The following is a 16,538-nucleotide window of genomic DNA, read 5'->3' as shown; positions in this document are numbered from 1 at the left end:
TATGACGAAAAGCCTATGTGTGATTAGGATACTGGATATATACCTTAGCAATGGCGGTTTGCAAATGGTTTGCAAATAGACCAGGCATTATAATAGTTGTATTATTTGTACGAATTCAAATGTATAAACATGTAACAGTTATATTCACAAGTTAAATATAAATACAATCTACATTTTTTTAAAAATTCTTACCTAAAATTAAAATTTTCAATTTAATTAGCAAATTACCTACAGTGTTAGGCTTTGTATATCATTTCTATTTTTTGTAATTACTTAAGTGCTTATAGTGAGTAATAAAAATATATCGTATCTTTTATTGTTTATGATATTTTTAATTTCTCATAATCCAAACATAATAAATTTTTAAAATTCAACCTTTATCAACAAAAGACATGTCAAATGTCACACCTTAATTATACACATCCACTTACTATAAAAAAAACATTAAATGATGCATAACTAAAACAACAATGGTATTATATTAAAAATTAATTATAAAACACACACACACACAACTATAATTGTATTAGATTCATTTTATATCTATTAAAGCCTTTTTCCAATTAAAAGTAACTATTTATTTTCACAAACCCTATACAAATCTTACAAAAAAAAAAATAAATAGATCATCCAACTACAGTATTAAATTTAAAAAATATATATTGTATAAAAAATATTAAACAACAAGAATAAAATAACAAAAAATATTTCACATTAATTTACAAAGCTAACAAAATTTATAATATATTTCAAGTAAAAATTTATTCCCAAAAAATTAAAAATTAATATTAACAATATTTATGAAAAATATAACTCAAATATTATTATTTTTTATTTTAAAAAAACTCATAAATTACGCAAGATAATGTCTAGTCTAATAGAAAGCAAAATATAGAGAGTTAATTTGAAATCCACTCTAGAGGGCTGTTTGTTGCAGCTTAAAAGTTATAACTTTTAGCTTTTAGTTTCAAAAAAGTTGGAATGTAGTGTTTGTTTTAATTTATAGAATTCTAACTTATAGCTTTTACTAGCTTTTATAAGGGGGTAGAAGTTGGCTTTTTCAAAGTTGGGGTACCCCAGCTTTTACAATTTCTGCTTAAATGATTATATTTTTGTAACAATTTTACCCTTATTTTTAACAAATAATTACTCTTTTGTCTATATAATCATGGGTTTTTCTTCTCCACCACCATCTCCATTTTCAAATCTCTTATTCTTTCTCGCCATCTTCCTCTCTCTCTATACTCTAATTAATTTTTTTATAACACTTGAAACTTATACATATACACTAATTAATTTTTAAATTATCATTCTATAACTACTAAGGATATTATGAACAATTATACAAAAATAAGTTATTTTACAACTTATGATATCAAACACCATAACTAATTAACTACAATTTCTAAGAAATTGCAGCAAACGAGTTCACAACTTATTTTAAGTTTTAAAAGCTGTAATCTAAAAAGCTAAAAATTATAATTTCTTTAACAAACTGTAACAACTTATTCCTGATGTTTTGAAGACCAAAAGCGGCGGCCTTAGAACCCTAAGCCGAACCGAGCGGTGGATTCCGGAGGAGAATAGACCAGTTGGCCATAACGACGGTCTCTAAAAGATTGAAAAAGAGAAGAGGATAGCGGCGGAGAATCGGAAAAGAAAGGAGACGACAATGAGAAGCCATAGCTGGTCCCCTAGTAGGATTCAAACTCTACTGCTACTATTACGGAACAGAACAACATGCAGACATCTTTCCTCAACCCACCACCACCATTATCATCAATCAAGAAGAATCTCTGATTACACTTGTCGTTCTGGTCATTCACTCGGCCATTTGGGCGCTACCCTTTCAAGACCCCCCTCGTCTTTTTGCGTCATGGCGCTCCAGTACTCGAGTACCACTACCGCCTCTCGAAATATTGGCGGCAATGAAGAAGCAAGCCCACTTCGGCGTAAGCCCCTTCCTTTAACCTCACAAATTACCCTCCTTTCCCTGTGTTTTACTAGTAAACATTTTTCTTGTTTATCTCCTATTTTTTTTTGGTATATGCAATGTGCCATTCAAATGTTTGATTGAATGTGGAAGTGACCTTGTTTGGGTTAGTATTTCCAGAACTGCTTGTGCAATAGTTTCTTGTCACGACCCTAGGGTTTGGCTAGGGTTTAGAAAGGAAATTGGAAGGATTCGGGAGAGAAATAGAGAAGAATTGGAGGGAGAGACAGAGCAAAAATAGAGAGAACGGAGGGAAAACAAGGGAGAGAGAGAGAGAGAAATATGAATTCAACTTATCATTTTCAACATACACTTCTCTATATAGTATAGCCTATTTATAGGCTGTTCAACTAAAAGTAGAATCTAGATGTGCCTTCAACAGAATTAATAGCATCTCCTAACAAACAATTGTAACTAATTACAGTATTGCCCCTCTAATTCCCCTTCGGTCGTGACATTTCTAAGAGAGGCTTGACTAACCTGTTATAACTACATGAATAGAATTTGTAGGATTTATTGTGATCCTTTTCCAGGATGAGTAGGGCTCCTAATATATTTGCGGTTTGGAGACTCTAGTGAGTTGTCATTCATTTCTGCTTTTTCCAGTGAAGTTTAAATGGAGGCTGAACTTGTAATCAATTTTGCCATTCGGTAGGATATTTACAATTGCTCATAGAAGTGGTGAGGAAGATTGTCTTAAGCCCCAGATTGACAAGAAAGCCATACCGGCATCTAGGAGTAATTTTTTATTGGATAATGAACTCGGTAATATCACAGCTGTAAAGTAAATCTGAAGTAGTCATGTTGATTGTGGAGTTTTTTTTTTCTTTTTCTTCCCCTATTTATTAAGGCATTGGTTTACCTGTTTTCCTGAATGATTCTTGTGATTTAAATTGTGATCTTATTTAAGAATTAATATTGCTTTGGTATCAATCGATTTTTTTTAAATGGCTAATTTAATGAATTGCCTTAACAATATTGACTAAAATGCACATATGAACAATATACTCAATATATCATAAGATCCATGCCATTCACTTTATGTGGAAAAATTCTAATGCCTATTACAATTGGGAGGACTATCGGTCCACTAAATCACCCAATAAACCAAGAAATATATTCACTCGTTCACTCTCTCTTCAATTAAACATGCAACAGAAACATAAATTAAAAGAATTGACAAAAGACAAACATAGAACAATCAAACCATATGAAAATACCGAGAGTTTATCCTGGTTCGAACCGGTTTTCACCGGTCCTACATCCAGCCTTCAGAGAGAGCAATCCACTATAATCTTGATGAAGAACAATACATTCAATCTGTCACAAGAAGGCCCTCTTTTCAGAGTTATTTTTAAATTTTCTTGTTGCCAATTATTGCTTATTACTGCTTGTTGTTATTTTCATTTCTGTACCCCTAAGTTAGTAGATTAGCTCTTCATTTTACTGTTGTAACTTCTAGAAGGCACGTAGTTATTGCCACATGCAGGGAAGTTAGAGATTCTTGAGTTTGTTAGGGGAGTAGGGCCCCCCTGGCATTATGAAAAATATTAGAATTCTCATGATCTCTCTTCCTATTCTCTTTGCTTCTCTTTGTTCTTCTCTTCATTCTCACTAATTCTTCCTTTTCTCTCTGTTCTATTATCTGTTTGGGGCGTAAAGTCCTCGTAATTCTTATTGGAATTAGGAGGAAGGGTATTGTCAGGCTTAAGCCGTCACAATCTTGGTATTAGGGCACCGATTCTTGGCCAAAGCTGATAGATTAGAGTAATGGCGGAAGGAACCCGTATGAAGAATTTTGAGACTTAGTTGCAGCAAGTCAGCTCAACTGTTTCAGAATTCTAAGGAAGGATTGACCAACTAGAAATTCGAGGAGAAAGGAACCATGAGGCGATCATGGCAATGGATCGCAAGCTCGAAGGTTCGCTGGAAGGAATGGAACAATGATTGGAGGGGTCCATGGCGAGGCTGTGTGGGGATTTGGGAGCGTAGATGTAGTAGTTCATGCTCATGTTTACTCGCCAAAATGCTGTAAGGATGGCTCTCGACTTTCCTCTGTGATAAAGGGATGCTCCCATATTGCTGGGAAATAGAATGACTAGGAGGGAAGGAATGATTGAGATCGAGGTAGAACCTGAGGAAGGATTAGAGGGACTTATGGGTAGAGAAGTAATGAGCAACCTCGTGGCCACCTCCTCAAGTTTCCCATGCCACGGATGGAGATACCAGCATTCGAAGGAGCTAATCCCCGATGGTGGCTAAAGAAGTGTGATAGGCTGATCAATTGGCACAATGTACCTAGGGGGCAAAGGGTGTTGTTGGCCATTGCTTACTTTAATGAAGCAGTGGATGCCTGGTTTCAAGGATGCCTTAATGTGAGGGAGAACTATACATGGGAGGAGTTCTTTGAAAAATTATGTGAGCGGCTTGGGGAGAGGAGTATGGTGGATACGATAGAGGAATTTAATAAGCTCAAGTAAACAAGGAGCGTTGAGTCTAATTTACAAAAGTTTGAAGAGTTGAGGTTGTACATGGTTTGCCACAACCCCCACCTACCAGAAGCTTACTTTGTGTCAAGCTTTATGAGTGGCTTGAGTGAGGAGTTACAACCAATGGTCAAAATGATGAAAACTAGGACGGTGGAACAAGCCTATGAAAGTGCTCAATTGCAAGAAATGTCCGTGGAGGCATTGATGAAGAAACAGAGGCACCAACAAAGGGGGGTAACTCTGGGAATAGGCCTTGTTTGGGGGAAGAGTTACCATCGAGACATAGCAAAAGGGAATCAAGGGGTGAGGAATGTAGGTGGGCCAAGCTCAGTTCCTTATGGGGAACAATTAAGGGAGCAAAGGAGGTTGGCTGGCCTCTGCTTTCGTTGTGGTGACAAGTACCATCCGGGACACACCTGCAAGAGACAGATCTTGCTGTTGGAAGGGGATGAAGGGGAGGATCTAGAGGTGGCAGAGGAAGGAGATAGTGGGGAGGATAGAGCATGGGACAATGGAGAGATCTCCATACACGCATTGAAGGGTAGCCAACAACAAAATCATTAAAGTGGAAGGACAATTTAAGGGGAGCGATTTGATGATCTTAGTAGGCAGTGGGAGTACCCATAGCTTTCTTGATGAAGGCATGACGAAGAAGCTGAAGTGTCCACTCACAGGGACCCCACCCTTGAGTGTGACAGTTGCAAGGAGAGATGTTTGAAACTGATCTGAGGCTCCTGCAGTTGGGGGGCTGTGATGTGGTTTTGGGGGTAGATTGGATGAAGGGGGTCACCCCATTAGTTTTGATTTCAATTGGATGGAAGTATCTTTTGAGAAAGAGGGAAGAAAGATGATGTTATCCGAAGGAAAGGAGACGGTAACATGCAAGTTGATATTGGGGAAGAGACTGCAGAGGGTGATTAAGGGAAAGTGGGGGCAGCTGACACAACTCTTCTCAATTATGGCAACGGAAGAGGTACATGGAAGTCTAGCATTGCAAGGGGGGAGATCCACCTAACTGTCAGTGCAACCCAAGGGCTGCCTGACTAGGTACATCACTTGAACCTTCTTAATGAATTGTTGGTTTGATACGAGGATCTTTTTGTTGAACCCCAATCACTTCTCCCTACCCGGATGCAAGACCACCCTATTAACCTTAAGCCACACTGTGAGCCTGTTAACATTAGAACTTACCGTTAGTCCCTAATCCAGAAGAATGAAATAGAGAAAATGGTGAGAGAAATGCTTCAACAATCCATCATTAGACCCAGCCAAAGCCCCCTTGTTTCCCCTGTCCTATTGGTTAAAAAGAAGGATGAAACTTGACGGTTTTGTGTGGATTACCGCCAACTAAATACTGTCACCATCAAGGATAAATTCCCTATTCCCTTGGTAGAAGATCTCTTGGATGAATTACACAATGCCCAATTCTTTTTTAAGTTGGACTTACGTTCGGGGTACTTTGAATTCTTGGTGATGCCATTTGGGCTCACCAATGCCCCAGCTACTTCTCAATCCCTCATGAATAGAATTTTTGAGCCCTATCTCTGAAAATTCATATTAGTATTCTTTGATGACATACTCATTTACAACCCCTCTTTCGAACAACATTTGTTTCACCTTAAAACTACCCTTGACACCCTCCAATTCCACCAGCTTTATATTAAGAAGTCTAAGTGTGCATTTGGTCAAGGGCAAGTGGAATACTTGGGACACATTATATCAAAGGGTGGAGTGAGTACCAACCCCCGAAAGGTGGAGGCCATGGTGTCCTGGCTAAGGCCAACTTCGGTGAGGGCCTTGAGGGGATTTTTGGGTTTAACATGATATTATCGCCGATTTGTGAAGAATTATAGGGTAATTAGTAAACCTTTAATCGAATTATTGAAGAAAGGGGGTTTTAGTTGGAGCCCAAGGGCCGAGAAGACATTCGAGAATTTAAAAGGGGCCATGAGTAGGGTACCAGTTCTGGGACTGCCAGATTTTGATAAAACTTTTATCCTGGAAACAAATGCAAGTGGAACAGGGGTAGGAGCAGTTCTGCTACAGGAGGGAAGGCCTCTAGCATTCTTAAATCAAGTGTTGAGTTCTAAACATTCAGGACTCAGAATATATGAGAAGGAGTTATTAGCAGTATTGGTGGTAGTAGACAAATGGAGGCATTACTTGGAAGGGGAAGATTTATAATCAAAACAGACCATGAGAGCTTGAAGTTTCTATTACAATAAAGGCTTCAAACATAGCTGCAAAAGAAGGGAATGGCCAAACTCATGGGTTTGGACTACATCATACAATATTGGAAGGGTAAGGAGAATGTAGCTGCAGATGCACTTTCAAGGTGCCATGAAGAAGGGAGTTTTGCAGCCATAACATAAGCAGTACCCCAGTGGTACCGGGAAGTAATTGATAATTATGAGGGAGACAAGAAATTGAAGCCATTGCTAGAAGAATTGGCGGTAGGGGCCCTGTGGGGAATGGTTATAAATTGAGCAGAGGAATGCTAAGATTCCAAGGAAGAATTGTGATTGGGAATAAGATGGACCTCAACAACAACAACAACAACAACATATCCAGCCTTTATGCCACTATGTGGGGTCGGCTACATGAATTCTAGACTTCCATGTATTTCTGTCTTTTGTCATATCCTCATTTAGATCCATATATTTCATATCAAATTTTAATGTCTCTCCCAAAGTCTTCTTGGGTCTACCTCTACCTCTTTTTGTGACTAATTATTCCATTTCATCAACTCTCCTCACAGGAGCGTCTCTTAGTCTCCTTCTCACATGACCAAACCATCTTAGGCTAGTCTTTCTCATCTTCTCCTCGATTGGCACTACTCCTACCTTATTACGAATAATTTCATTTCTAATTTTATCCTTTCTTGTATGTCCGCACATCCATCTTAACATCCTCATCTCCGCTACACTCGTCTTTTGCTCATGCTGGTATTTGACTGCCCAACATTCTGAGCCATACAACAAGACTGGTCTTATAGCTGTCCTATAAAATTTTCCTTTCTGAGCCATACAACAAGCTGGTCACCATCGTGAGGGTGGCAGTGTGCCCTTCTTCAAAGCACCTGGAAAGGGTATCAACAACCACATTCTCTCTTCCCTTCTTATATTGTATGCTGTAGTCCAAATCCATAAGTTTGGCCATCCCTTTCCGCTGAAGATGTGTCTGCAGTTTCTGTTGGAGAAGAAACTTAAGACTTTCATGGTCAATGCGTATAATGAACTGGCCTTCTTTTAAATAGTGTCTCCATCTTTCCACAGCCATCACTACTGCTAATAACTCCTCCTCATATATGCTTTGTCCTTCATGTTTAGAAGATAAGGACTGACTGAGATAAGCCAGAGGTCTTTCTTCTTGTATTAACACTGCCCCCATCCTTGTTCCGCAAGCATCCGTCTCAAGGATGAAAGGCTTATTGAAATCTGGTAATCCCAGCACCGGTGCCTTAGAAATGTCACCCTTCAACTGCCCAAATGCCCTCTCTGCCTCTGATCCCCACTTAAACCCATATTTCTTCAGAAGTTCTGTTAATGGCCAACTTATGAGGCCATAATTTTTGATAAAACGCCTGTAATAGCCTGTGAGTCCCAAGAAACCCCTCAAAGCCTTCAAGTTGGTAGGCTTTGGCCAATTCACCATGGTTTCTACCTTCTTGGGATCAGTACTCACCCCAGCCCTTAAATAACATGGCCCAAGTACTCCACCTGTTTCTGGCCAAAGGCGCATTTAGATCACTTAATATACAATTGGCTGGACTTGAGGATATCAAATGTAGTCCTAAGGTGTTGCAAATGTTGGGTGTTAGTTTGGCTGTAAATTAGGATGTCATCGAAGAAAACTAAGATGAATTTATGTAGGAAAGGCACAAAGACTTGGTTCATAAGTGATTGGAAGGTAGCGAGAGCATTGGTGAGCCTAAATGGCATCACCAAGAACTCATAGTGGCCATGATGGGTTCGAAAAGCGGTCTTGTGGATATCATCAGGTTTCATGCAGATCTGATGGTACCCTGAACGTAAATCCAGTTTGGAAAAAATTGTAGCATTCTTTAGTTCATCAAGTAAATCTTTGATGATAGGAATTGGAAACTTATCTTTGATGGTCAAGGCATTAAGTTGACGATAGTCAACACAGAAACACCATGCACTATCCTTTTTTTTGACGAGTAGGACAAGGGATGCGTATGGGCTTTGGCTTGGTCGAATTAAGGATTGCTGCAACATTTCCTTCACCATTTTTTCGATTTCGATTTTCTAGTGAGGGGGGTATCGATATGATTAGATGTTAACAGGTTTGGAGTTAGGTTTCAGGTTGATTGAGTGGTTGAAGGATCTTTGGGGTGGCAGGGAGTTAGGTTCTACAAAAAATTCCTCATATTCAGCCAAAAGTATATTAAGATAGTTTAGTTGCTGTACCTCTATTTGATTTTGATCTCGGCTGAGTGTTGTTAAGTAAGATTCTCCTTGCAACTCATTCCTTTCCTTTGCCTCCTCAATAGCTTGGATTGAGAACAATTGGGTCACTTGAGCCCACTTGCTTTTATGTAGCTTCTGCAGCTTCCATCCCGTGATCATCTTACAAGCCCCGATTTCCTTGCTGCTCGTGAGAGTCATCTTCTTGCCCCCCTTTTCAAAAGTCACTTCCATTTGGTTAAAATCAAAGCTAATAGGGCTCACCTGTTTCATCTAGTCCACTCCCAACACATCATAGCCCCCTAGCTTGAGTAGTCTCAAATCCGCCTCAAACAGTTCACCTTGCATTTCCCAACAAAACCTGATGCAAGCTGATTTGTTTAGCACCTTGTGACCATTGGCAACGGTCATTGACAATGGTTGGGTTCTTGTCATCCTGCAGTGGAGCTTCTTGGCAGTGCCCTCATCCAAGAAATTGTGGGTAGAGCCACTATCGATTAAAATCATTGGACTGTCGTTCGGTACCCTTCCACTTTGATAATCTTGTAATTGGTTAATGCCTTAAGTGTATGCAACGAAATTTCTCCGTTATCTTCCTCTTCTAACTCTTCTTCTTCCATTATCTCTTCTTTGTTTTCCACAGCTTCTTCTTCACCTTCTAACAAGAGTAATTGCCTCTTGCATTGGTGTCCTGGGTGATACTGCCTCCTTTGATCTACCACATTGCCACTCTGGCCTACCAATTGGCTACCAGGTGCAATCACTATCACCCCCCCTTGCCCCAGGTTCACCCTAACCAACTCCCTTCCATATCTTCTCATCATTGGCATCACGGGTCCCCCATTAGCTCCCTTGTTCTGCTGCCTCTGTTTCTTCATGATCGCTTCTACCATGATCTCCTGTAACCTTGCATTCTCTGTTGCCTCCTCGACGGTTTTTGGTCACAGCATCTTAACTATAGGTCGAAGCTCTTCGTTCAACCCGCTTAAGAAACTCGAGACAAAGTATGCCTCGAACAAATGGGGGTTCAGGATGACCATGATCGATCTCAGCTCTTCGAATCATGCTTGATAAACCTACACACTCCCTTCTTGTCTTAATTTATTGAATTCTTCTACTACATCCTTCCTATTTCTGTCTCCAAACCTTACACATAATTTGTCCCCGAATTCCCCCCACGAACACTCTCCCCTACTTTGTGACCAACCTTGGTACTAGGCATCCCTCGCATCATTGAGGTATGCGGATACCAAGGCTACCCTTTGTTCCCTTAGTATATTGTACCACTCAAACATCCTTTCATATCTTCTCACCCACCACTGTGGGTTACTCCCATCAAATATGGAAATCTCCATCTTAGGCATAGGGAACCCCGGTTGATTGTGGATAACCGGTCCCTCTTACCTAAATTCTACTTCTACATCCTCTTCTCCTCTTAGTGCTACCTCGATCTCAGTGGCCCCTGCATTCCCATTCCTTCCTCTGACACTGGTAAGGATCGGTTCCGTCCTTTCCCTTGGCGAAAAATCAGGTGATAAGCTTGCCTGATTCTGGCGTGTAAATATTACCATGAAGCTCTGCAACTGCTCGCGGATTTGGTTTCCCACTTCATCTCTGATCCCATCTAACCTCCTCTCCAAATTGCCAAGAGACGAATCCACCTTTCTGTCCATCGTTGTGATCGCTTCATGGTTGCGGTTGGATCCAATTTCCAGTAGTTCCACTCGAGCTTGCAGGTCGGTCACCGTCGCATGGAATTGTTGCACCTGTGACTCGAAATTCTTCATTCGAGTTCCCTCTGCCATCTACTTCTTCATCCCAGAACGAGCTCTGATACCAGATTTGTCAGACCTTAATGAATTTGACAATGAATTTCAGGAAATTCAGAGAATTCTCTAGAGTTAGGGAGATAGAATCACAAGAAAGAGAGGGAAGAGAGATCGGGGAGAGAGAGAGAGTTGAGAAAGAATTCAGAATGAGTTTGATTCAAAATTCAACATGCCTTCATATAGTTTGAGCATCCTTTATATAGAAAGGATTTCGCATGTCAATTCCCACCAAGGAGAGTTTTATTTGGAGAGTTTTAGTTACATTAGTGTCCCTTCTAGAATTAACTACATAACTGCCTACCCGTGTGCATGTAACACTATCCACTTGCATGACTTATTCCCCTGTTTGTGACTTATACCATGACAATAGCATGTGCTAAATCCGGCCTTTTACACACCATATAATACATAAGACTACCTATAGCACTAGAGTAGGGAATTTTCTTCATCTCTCTTATGCTCTCTTCATCACTCGTCAATTGACTGTGGGACAACTTAAAATGCTAAGCAAGGGGAACATTTACTTCCTTTGCGTCCAGCATATGAAACTTTCTAATGAGCTTACTGAGATAGGTTTTTTGAGAAAACTGGACTTTCCTAAGCTGTCTATTCCTAGCTATTTCAATACCTAAGATCTTTCTAACCTCTCCTAATTCTTTCATTTCAAAGACTGAATTCAATTTCATTTTTAAACTTTGGATTTCTTCGTGTGATTAGCTAGCAATCAACATGTCATTCACATAAAGGAGGAGATATATAGAAGTCTTAGAGGAAACATGTCTAAAATAAACACAGTTATCAAAGTTACTCCTCTTGAACCCTTGACACAACATGAATGTGTCAAATTTCTTGTACCGCTGTCTAGGGAATTGCTTAAGTCCATATAAGGACTTTTTCAACAAGCAAACTTGTTTTTTGTTTCCCCTAACTTCAAATCCTCTCGGCTGATCCATTAGAATATCTTCTTCTAATTCGCCATTGAGGAAAGCAGTGGTCACATCCATCTGCTCTAGGATAAGATCTAAATGAGCAGTTATAGCAAGTAAAATCCTTATAGAAGTGTGTCTTACCACAGGGGAGAACACTTCATTAAAATCCACTTGAGTGAATCCTCTTGCTACTAACCTAGCCTTATACCTAGGTTTTGATTCATTTCCTGCACCTTCTTTGATCTTATACAACCATTTGCAACCTACCACCCTTTTACCTAAGGGTTTATCGACAAGGGGCCAAGTTTTATTCTTTCTTAGAGAATCCATTTCAGATTCCATGGCTGCAAGCCATTTCTTTGAATCTTTGGATCTTATAGCTTCTTCATAAGAAGAAGGCTCATCCCCAGCTATCTCTAATGCACTTGAAAGTGCATATGCCACTAAGTCTGAGTATCCAAACCTTGATGGAGGTCTTACTACTCTCCTTTGTCAATCTCTAGCTACATTATACCTATCTAAACTAGGGCTGCTGTCTGATCTAGAAGAACCAGCACTGTCAGTGTGCTGGTTTCCATCATAACTAGAGGAATCATCAAAGTCTGATTGCTGAAAGTTATCTAAACTAGAGGATCTTAAATCAGCACTATGCTGACCTGCTGCTAAGTCCATAGGACTATCATAAGCAGCAGCATCCAAGTCTCGGCTGTGACTAGTAGCATCATGACTGCTGCTGGCAGTATCCTGGCTGCCACTTGTTGCCTCATAACCAACTCTTACAGCATCATGACTGTCACTAGTAACATTATAATCAAGCTGTTTCTGAACAGCTTCTTTTGCCTTTCCTTGCTCATCCTCTATCAGACCATTATCCAAGAAAGAATTTTCTTTAAAGACTACATCCCTACTAATAATAGTCTTTGGCATATCTTCTTCCAAACACCAAAGTTTGTATCCCTTCACCCCTATAGGATAACCTATAAATAGGCAACGTTTGGCCCTAGGTTCTAACTTGCCTTTCTTTACATGAGCATAGGCAATACATCCAAACACCTTTATGTGCTCAAGGCTTGGCTTATCTCATAGGGTGTTTTAAAACCTATAGTTGCCGAGGGGGACCTATTTATCAAATATGCAGCTGTAGTTATAGTTTCTCCTCAAAAAGATTTTGGTAATCTAGCATGTATCAGCATGCATCTTACCCTCTCTAAGAGAGTTCTATTGATCCTTTCGGCCAAGCCATTTTGCCTGGGATTTCCGAGGACTGTTAGGTGTCTCAGTATGCCATTTTCACTACACATATGGGAAAAATCTTTATTACAATATTCAAGCCCATTATTTGTCATATTTATTTTTATTTTCTTACCCATTTGATTTTCTATCATGATTTTCCAAATTTTAAACACTTCAAAAGTTTGATCTTTCGATTTTAAAACAAAAACCCAAACCATCATAGAGAAATCATCTATTATGGATAAGAAATATCTTGCTCCTCCATGTGTTAAGGATTGACTAGGGCCCCATAGATCCGAATGGATATAATCCAATGGGGCTTGAGATGAGTGGGTGGCTTTCTTAGGGAATTTGACTTTTATAGACTTTCCTAGAATGCAGGTTTCACATTTGTTTAATGCTGTAAATTTCTCAGCACTTAAAATTCCTTGATTAGATAGCTCCTTAAGGCCTTGATCACTTATATAAGCTAGACTGATCACTACAGTTGGCTTCTCCTAAGGCTTCATCACCACTCAGAGTGGATGCCTGCAGCACATAAATACCATTCTTAAGGACAACCTTCATACACACTAAGGACCCTCTCAATACCTTAAGGATTCCACTATCTCCCTTATAGGAGTAGCCATTCTTCTCTAATTCTCCAAGTGATATTAAGTTCCTTTTTAAATCAGGAACATACCTTACATTAGTTAAAATTTTAATTAATCCATCATGCATCCTAAGTCTAATATTTCCAATTCCCACTATTCCACACTCATGGTTGTTTCCTAGAAGTACTCTGCCTCCACCAATTTCCTTATAGTCTAGCAACCATTCTTTGTGAGGAGTCATATGAAATGAACACCCTGAATCAAGCACCCACACATCCTTCTCATCCTTACTAGACACTACTAATGCATCAGCACTATCATGGTCACAAATGGAGTTTGAAAATTCTGGACTGGACTTATTAGGGTAATCTTTCTTCCTATTGGGACAGTGCTTCTTTATATGCCCTTCCTTATGGCAATGGAAGCACTTGATCACTTTCTTGCCATTTCTAGACTTTGACTGAGACCTATTTTTTTGTCTTGTGTCTTTCTTCTCTGACCTACACTTCACTGCTAGTACATTACCAGTAGTCTTTTTAACATCTACTTTCTGTTGTAATTCCTTAGAATTCAAAGCCCCTATAACATCATCTAGAGCCAATTTGTCTCTACCATATTTCAAAATGTCAACAAAAGTCTCATATGATTTTGGCAATGAGTGCAATAAGACCAATGCCTTATCCTCATCATCATATTTAATATCAACATTTTCAAGATCTAAACATAGTTTATTAAAACTATCAATGTGATCTTGTAACTTATTGACTCTCAATCATCTTGAATGAAAAGAACTTTGTTTTCAAATATAATCGGGTAGAAAGAGTTTTGGTCATATAGAGTGTCTCTAGCCTATTCCAAATATCTTTTGTGGTTGTCATTTTTGACACCTCCTGTAATACATTGTCTCCAAGGCTAAGTATTAAGGTGTTAAATGCTTTCTTGTTGATTTCCTTTCTCTTTTCATAGATTTCTCTTTTATGTTCTTCAGAGAGAGACTCAGTATCTTTTTTTCAGCCTCTAGGGCTTCATCTAGACCTAGGTTTCCCAATAAGGCCCTCATCTTCATCTTCCATAGGCCAAAATCGTTTTGACCATGAAATTTCTCAACATCATGTCGTGCGGCAGAGGCTGTAGAAGCCATTCTTGCGGGTATGTGTCAAATTCTAACGAATCTTGAAGGTTCTTGATGAGAGACCCGGCTCTGATATCAATTTGTTACAATTGGGAGCACTGTCGGTCCACTAAATCACCTAATAAACCAAGACATATATTCACTCGTTCACTCTCTCACCGATTAAACATACAACAGAAGCAGAAATTAAATGAATTGACAAAAGACAAACATAGAACAATCAAACCACATGAAAACACCGAGAGTTTATCTTGGTTCAAACCGGTTTTCACCAATCCTACATCCAGCCTTCAGAGAGAGCGATCCACTATAATCTTGATGAAGAATAGTACATTCAATCACTCTTGCACATCCCCACAACCCTCACTGATACTCTCGAGAACCCTCACTGCAGATTACAAAGCTTTCTCTCACTTTTCTCATACAGTACATCACTCAAGACTTAATGAGGATAATCAGAATTCAGGTACTTGACATATTGCCTATCGCCTCTTATTTATAGACATAAGGGGCATTAGCTACAAGAGAGAAAATAATCGGTATGCAATTCCCTTACTACCCCTCACTTAAATGCACACAAATTAGCCCTTTTATTCCTAATTTGCCATTGCCGAGATTATAACCTAATATGCTCGAGTTCTTCTAGAATGTCCAGCCACTCAATGCAAAACTTGAATAACAATGCTAAAATCCAAAGGAGGTAGAGAGGTCAAATCTTTTGTAGTGATCAACCAAATGGTGCACTATACTTTCGAGCAATTAACAAATACAAATTAAAACCCATATGGAAGCCTGATGAATCCATGCCTATTGCCTTGTGTATGAATTGGCAACTGACCTTTCTCCCATGCACGTTCCCTCATATGAATTCCACAGTATGAACTATTGGCATCTTACAATCAACAAAACCATGTGACAAGTCTCGAATCTGAGACTTATACAATTCTGGAATTTTAGTAGCCGTAGGAATTTGAATTGGGAGAGAGAGAGAGAGTAGGAGGGAGAATTGAGAGAGAATAGGAGGGAAAGAATTATGTTCTATTTCATTTCATAATTCCCATCCTCATACATCAGCCTCTTTTATAGGCAGTCTTTCAGTTATAACCGAGAATGTACAAGTGGTTATAACGCTAACTACTTGAGTACTACTGCCCTTTATTGGTTGGTCTAAGCTAATTACAAGCTTACCCCTGTTACCCCATTGGGTTTGTGACATTTTCCCTCCCCTTAAGATCTTTCTTATCCCCAAGAAATGACAATAGATGAGCTGCTTATGGGAACTGCCTCAATAGATCCGGTAGGTACTCCTAGGTAGCATGGTCTAGATGTAGGTGACTCTACTAGACCAACACTTGTAAGTGGCAGTGTCTCTTTGTAGATAACTCTTCGGTCTACTATGGCCTTGAGCTCTACTATTACTTAAATGTCTTCATCTATTGTAGGGAGATATGGGCTAACAGTGGCTTCAGGTTCTACTGCCCTTTTTAACAGACACACATGGAACACCGGGTGAGTAGGTATTGCCTCTGGAAATTGCAGCTTGTAGGCTACCTTACCCACCTTAGCAAGTATAGCGAACGACCCAAAGTACTTAGGGCTCGGCTTGGAGGCTGGAGTGGTTGAAAAGGAGTGCTGGAGGAACCTCTTGACTTTGAGGTATACCTTATCTCCCACGTTAAAGTTTCTCTCACTTCTCTTCCTATCAACCGCCTGCTCCATTCTATTATGAGTTGTAGTTAACTATTTCTTCAGCAATTGTAACATCTTCCGGTGCTGTTGAAGATAGTCCTCCACTGCATCTATTGTGGTGGGGGCATTCATCAGAGTTGGTAAGATAGGGGCCTTAAATCCGAATAATGCCTCGAAAGGGGACTTTTTGAGAGCATTATGGTAGCTTGTATTGTACCACCACT

At 39.5% G+C, this 16,538-nt stretch overlaps 1 protein-coding gene across 1 annotated transcript in view; it reads left to right on the top strand.

Annotated features, from left to right (window-relative positions):
- Positions 1-1,514: 1,514 nt before the first annotated feature.
- LOC127797700 (uncharacterized) overlaps positions 1,515-16,538 on the top strand; it is a 31,354-nt gene continuing 16,330 nt past the window's right edge. Inside the window, exon 1 of the mRNA XM_052330808.1 lies at positions 1,515-1,952. Coding sequence (XP_052186768.1) covers positions 1,673-1,952 — 280 coding nt within the window. The 5' untranslated portion in view covers positions 1,515-1,672. The remainder of the gene's footprint in view (positions 1,953-16,538) is intronic.

This window comes from Diospyros lotus, chromosome 3 (genome assembly GCF_014633365.1).
Source record: "Diospyros lotus cultivar Yz01 chromosome 3, ASM1463336v1, whole genome shotgun sequence".
NCBI classification, from domain to species: domain Eukaryota; kingdom Viridiplantae; phylum Streptophyta; class Magnoliopsida; order Ericales; family Ebenaceae; genus Diospyros; species Diospyros lotus.
The sequence above is the reverse complement of the archived record's forward strand: the minus strand, read 5'-3'. Positions and strand labels throughout refer to the sequence as shown.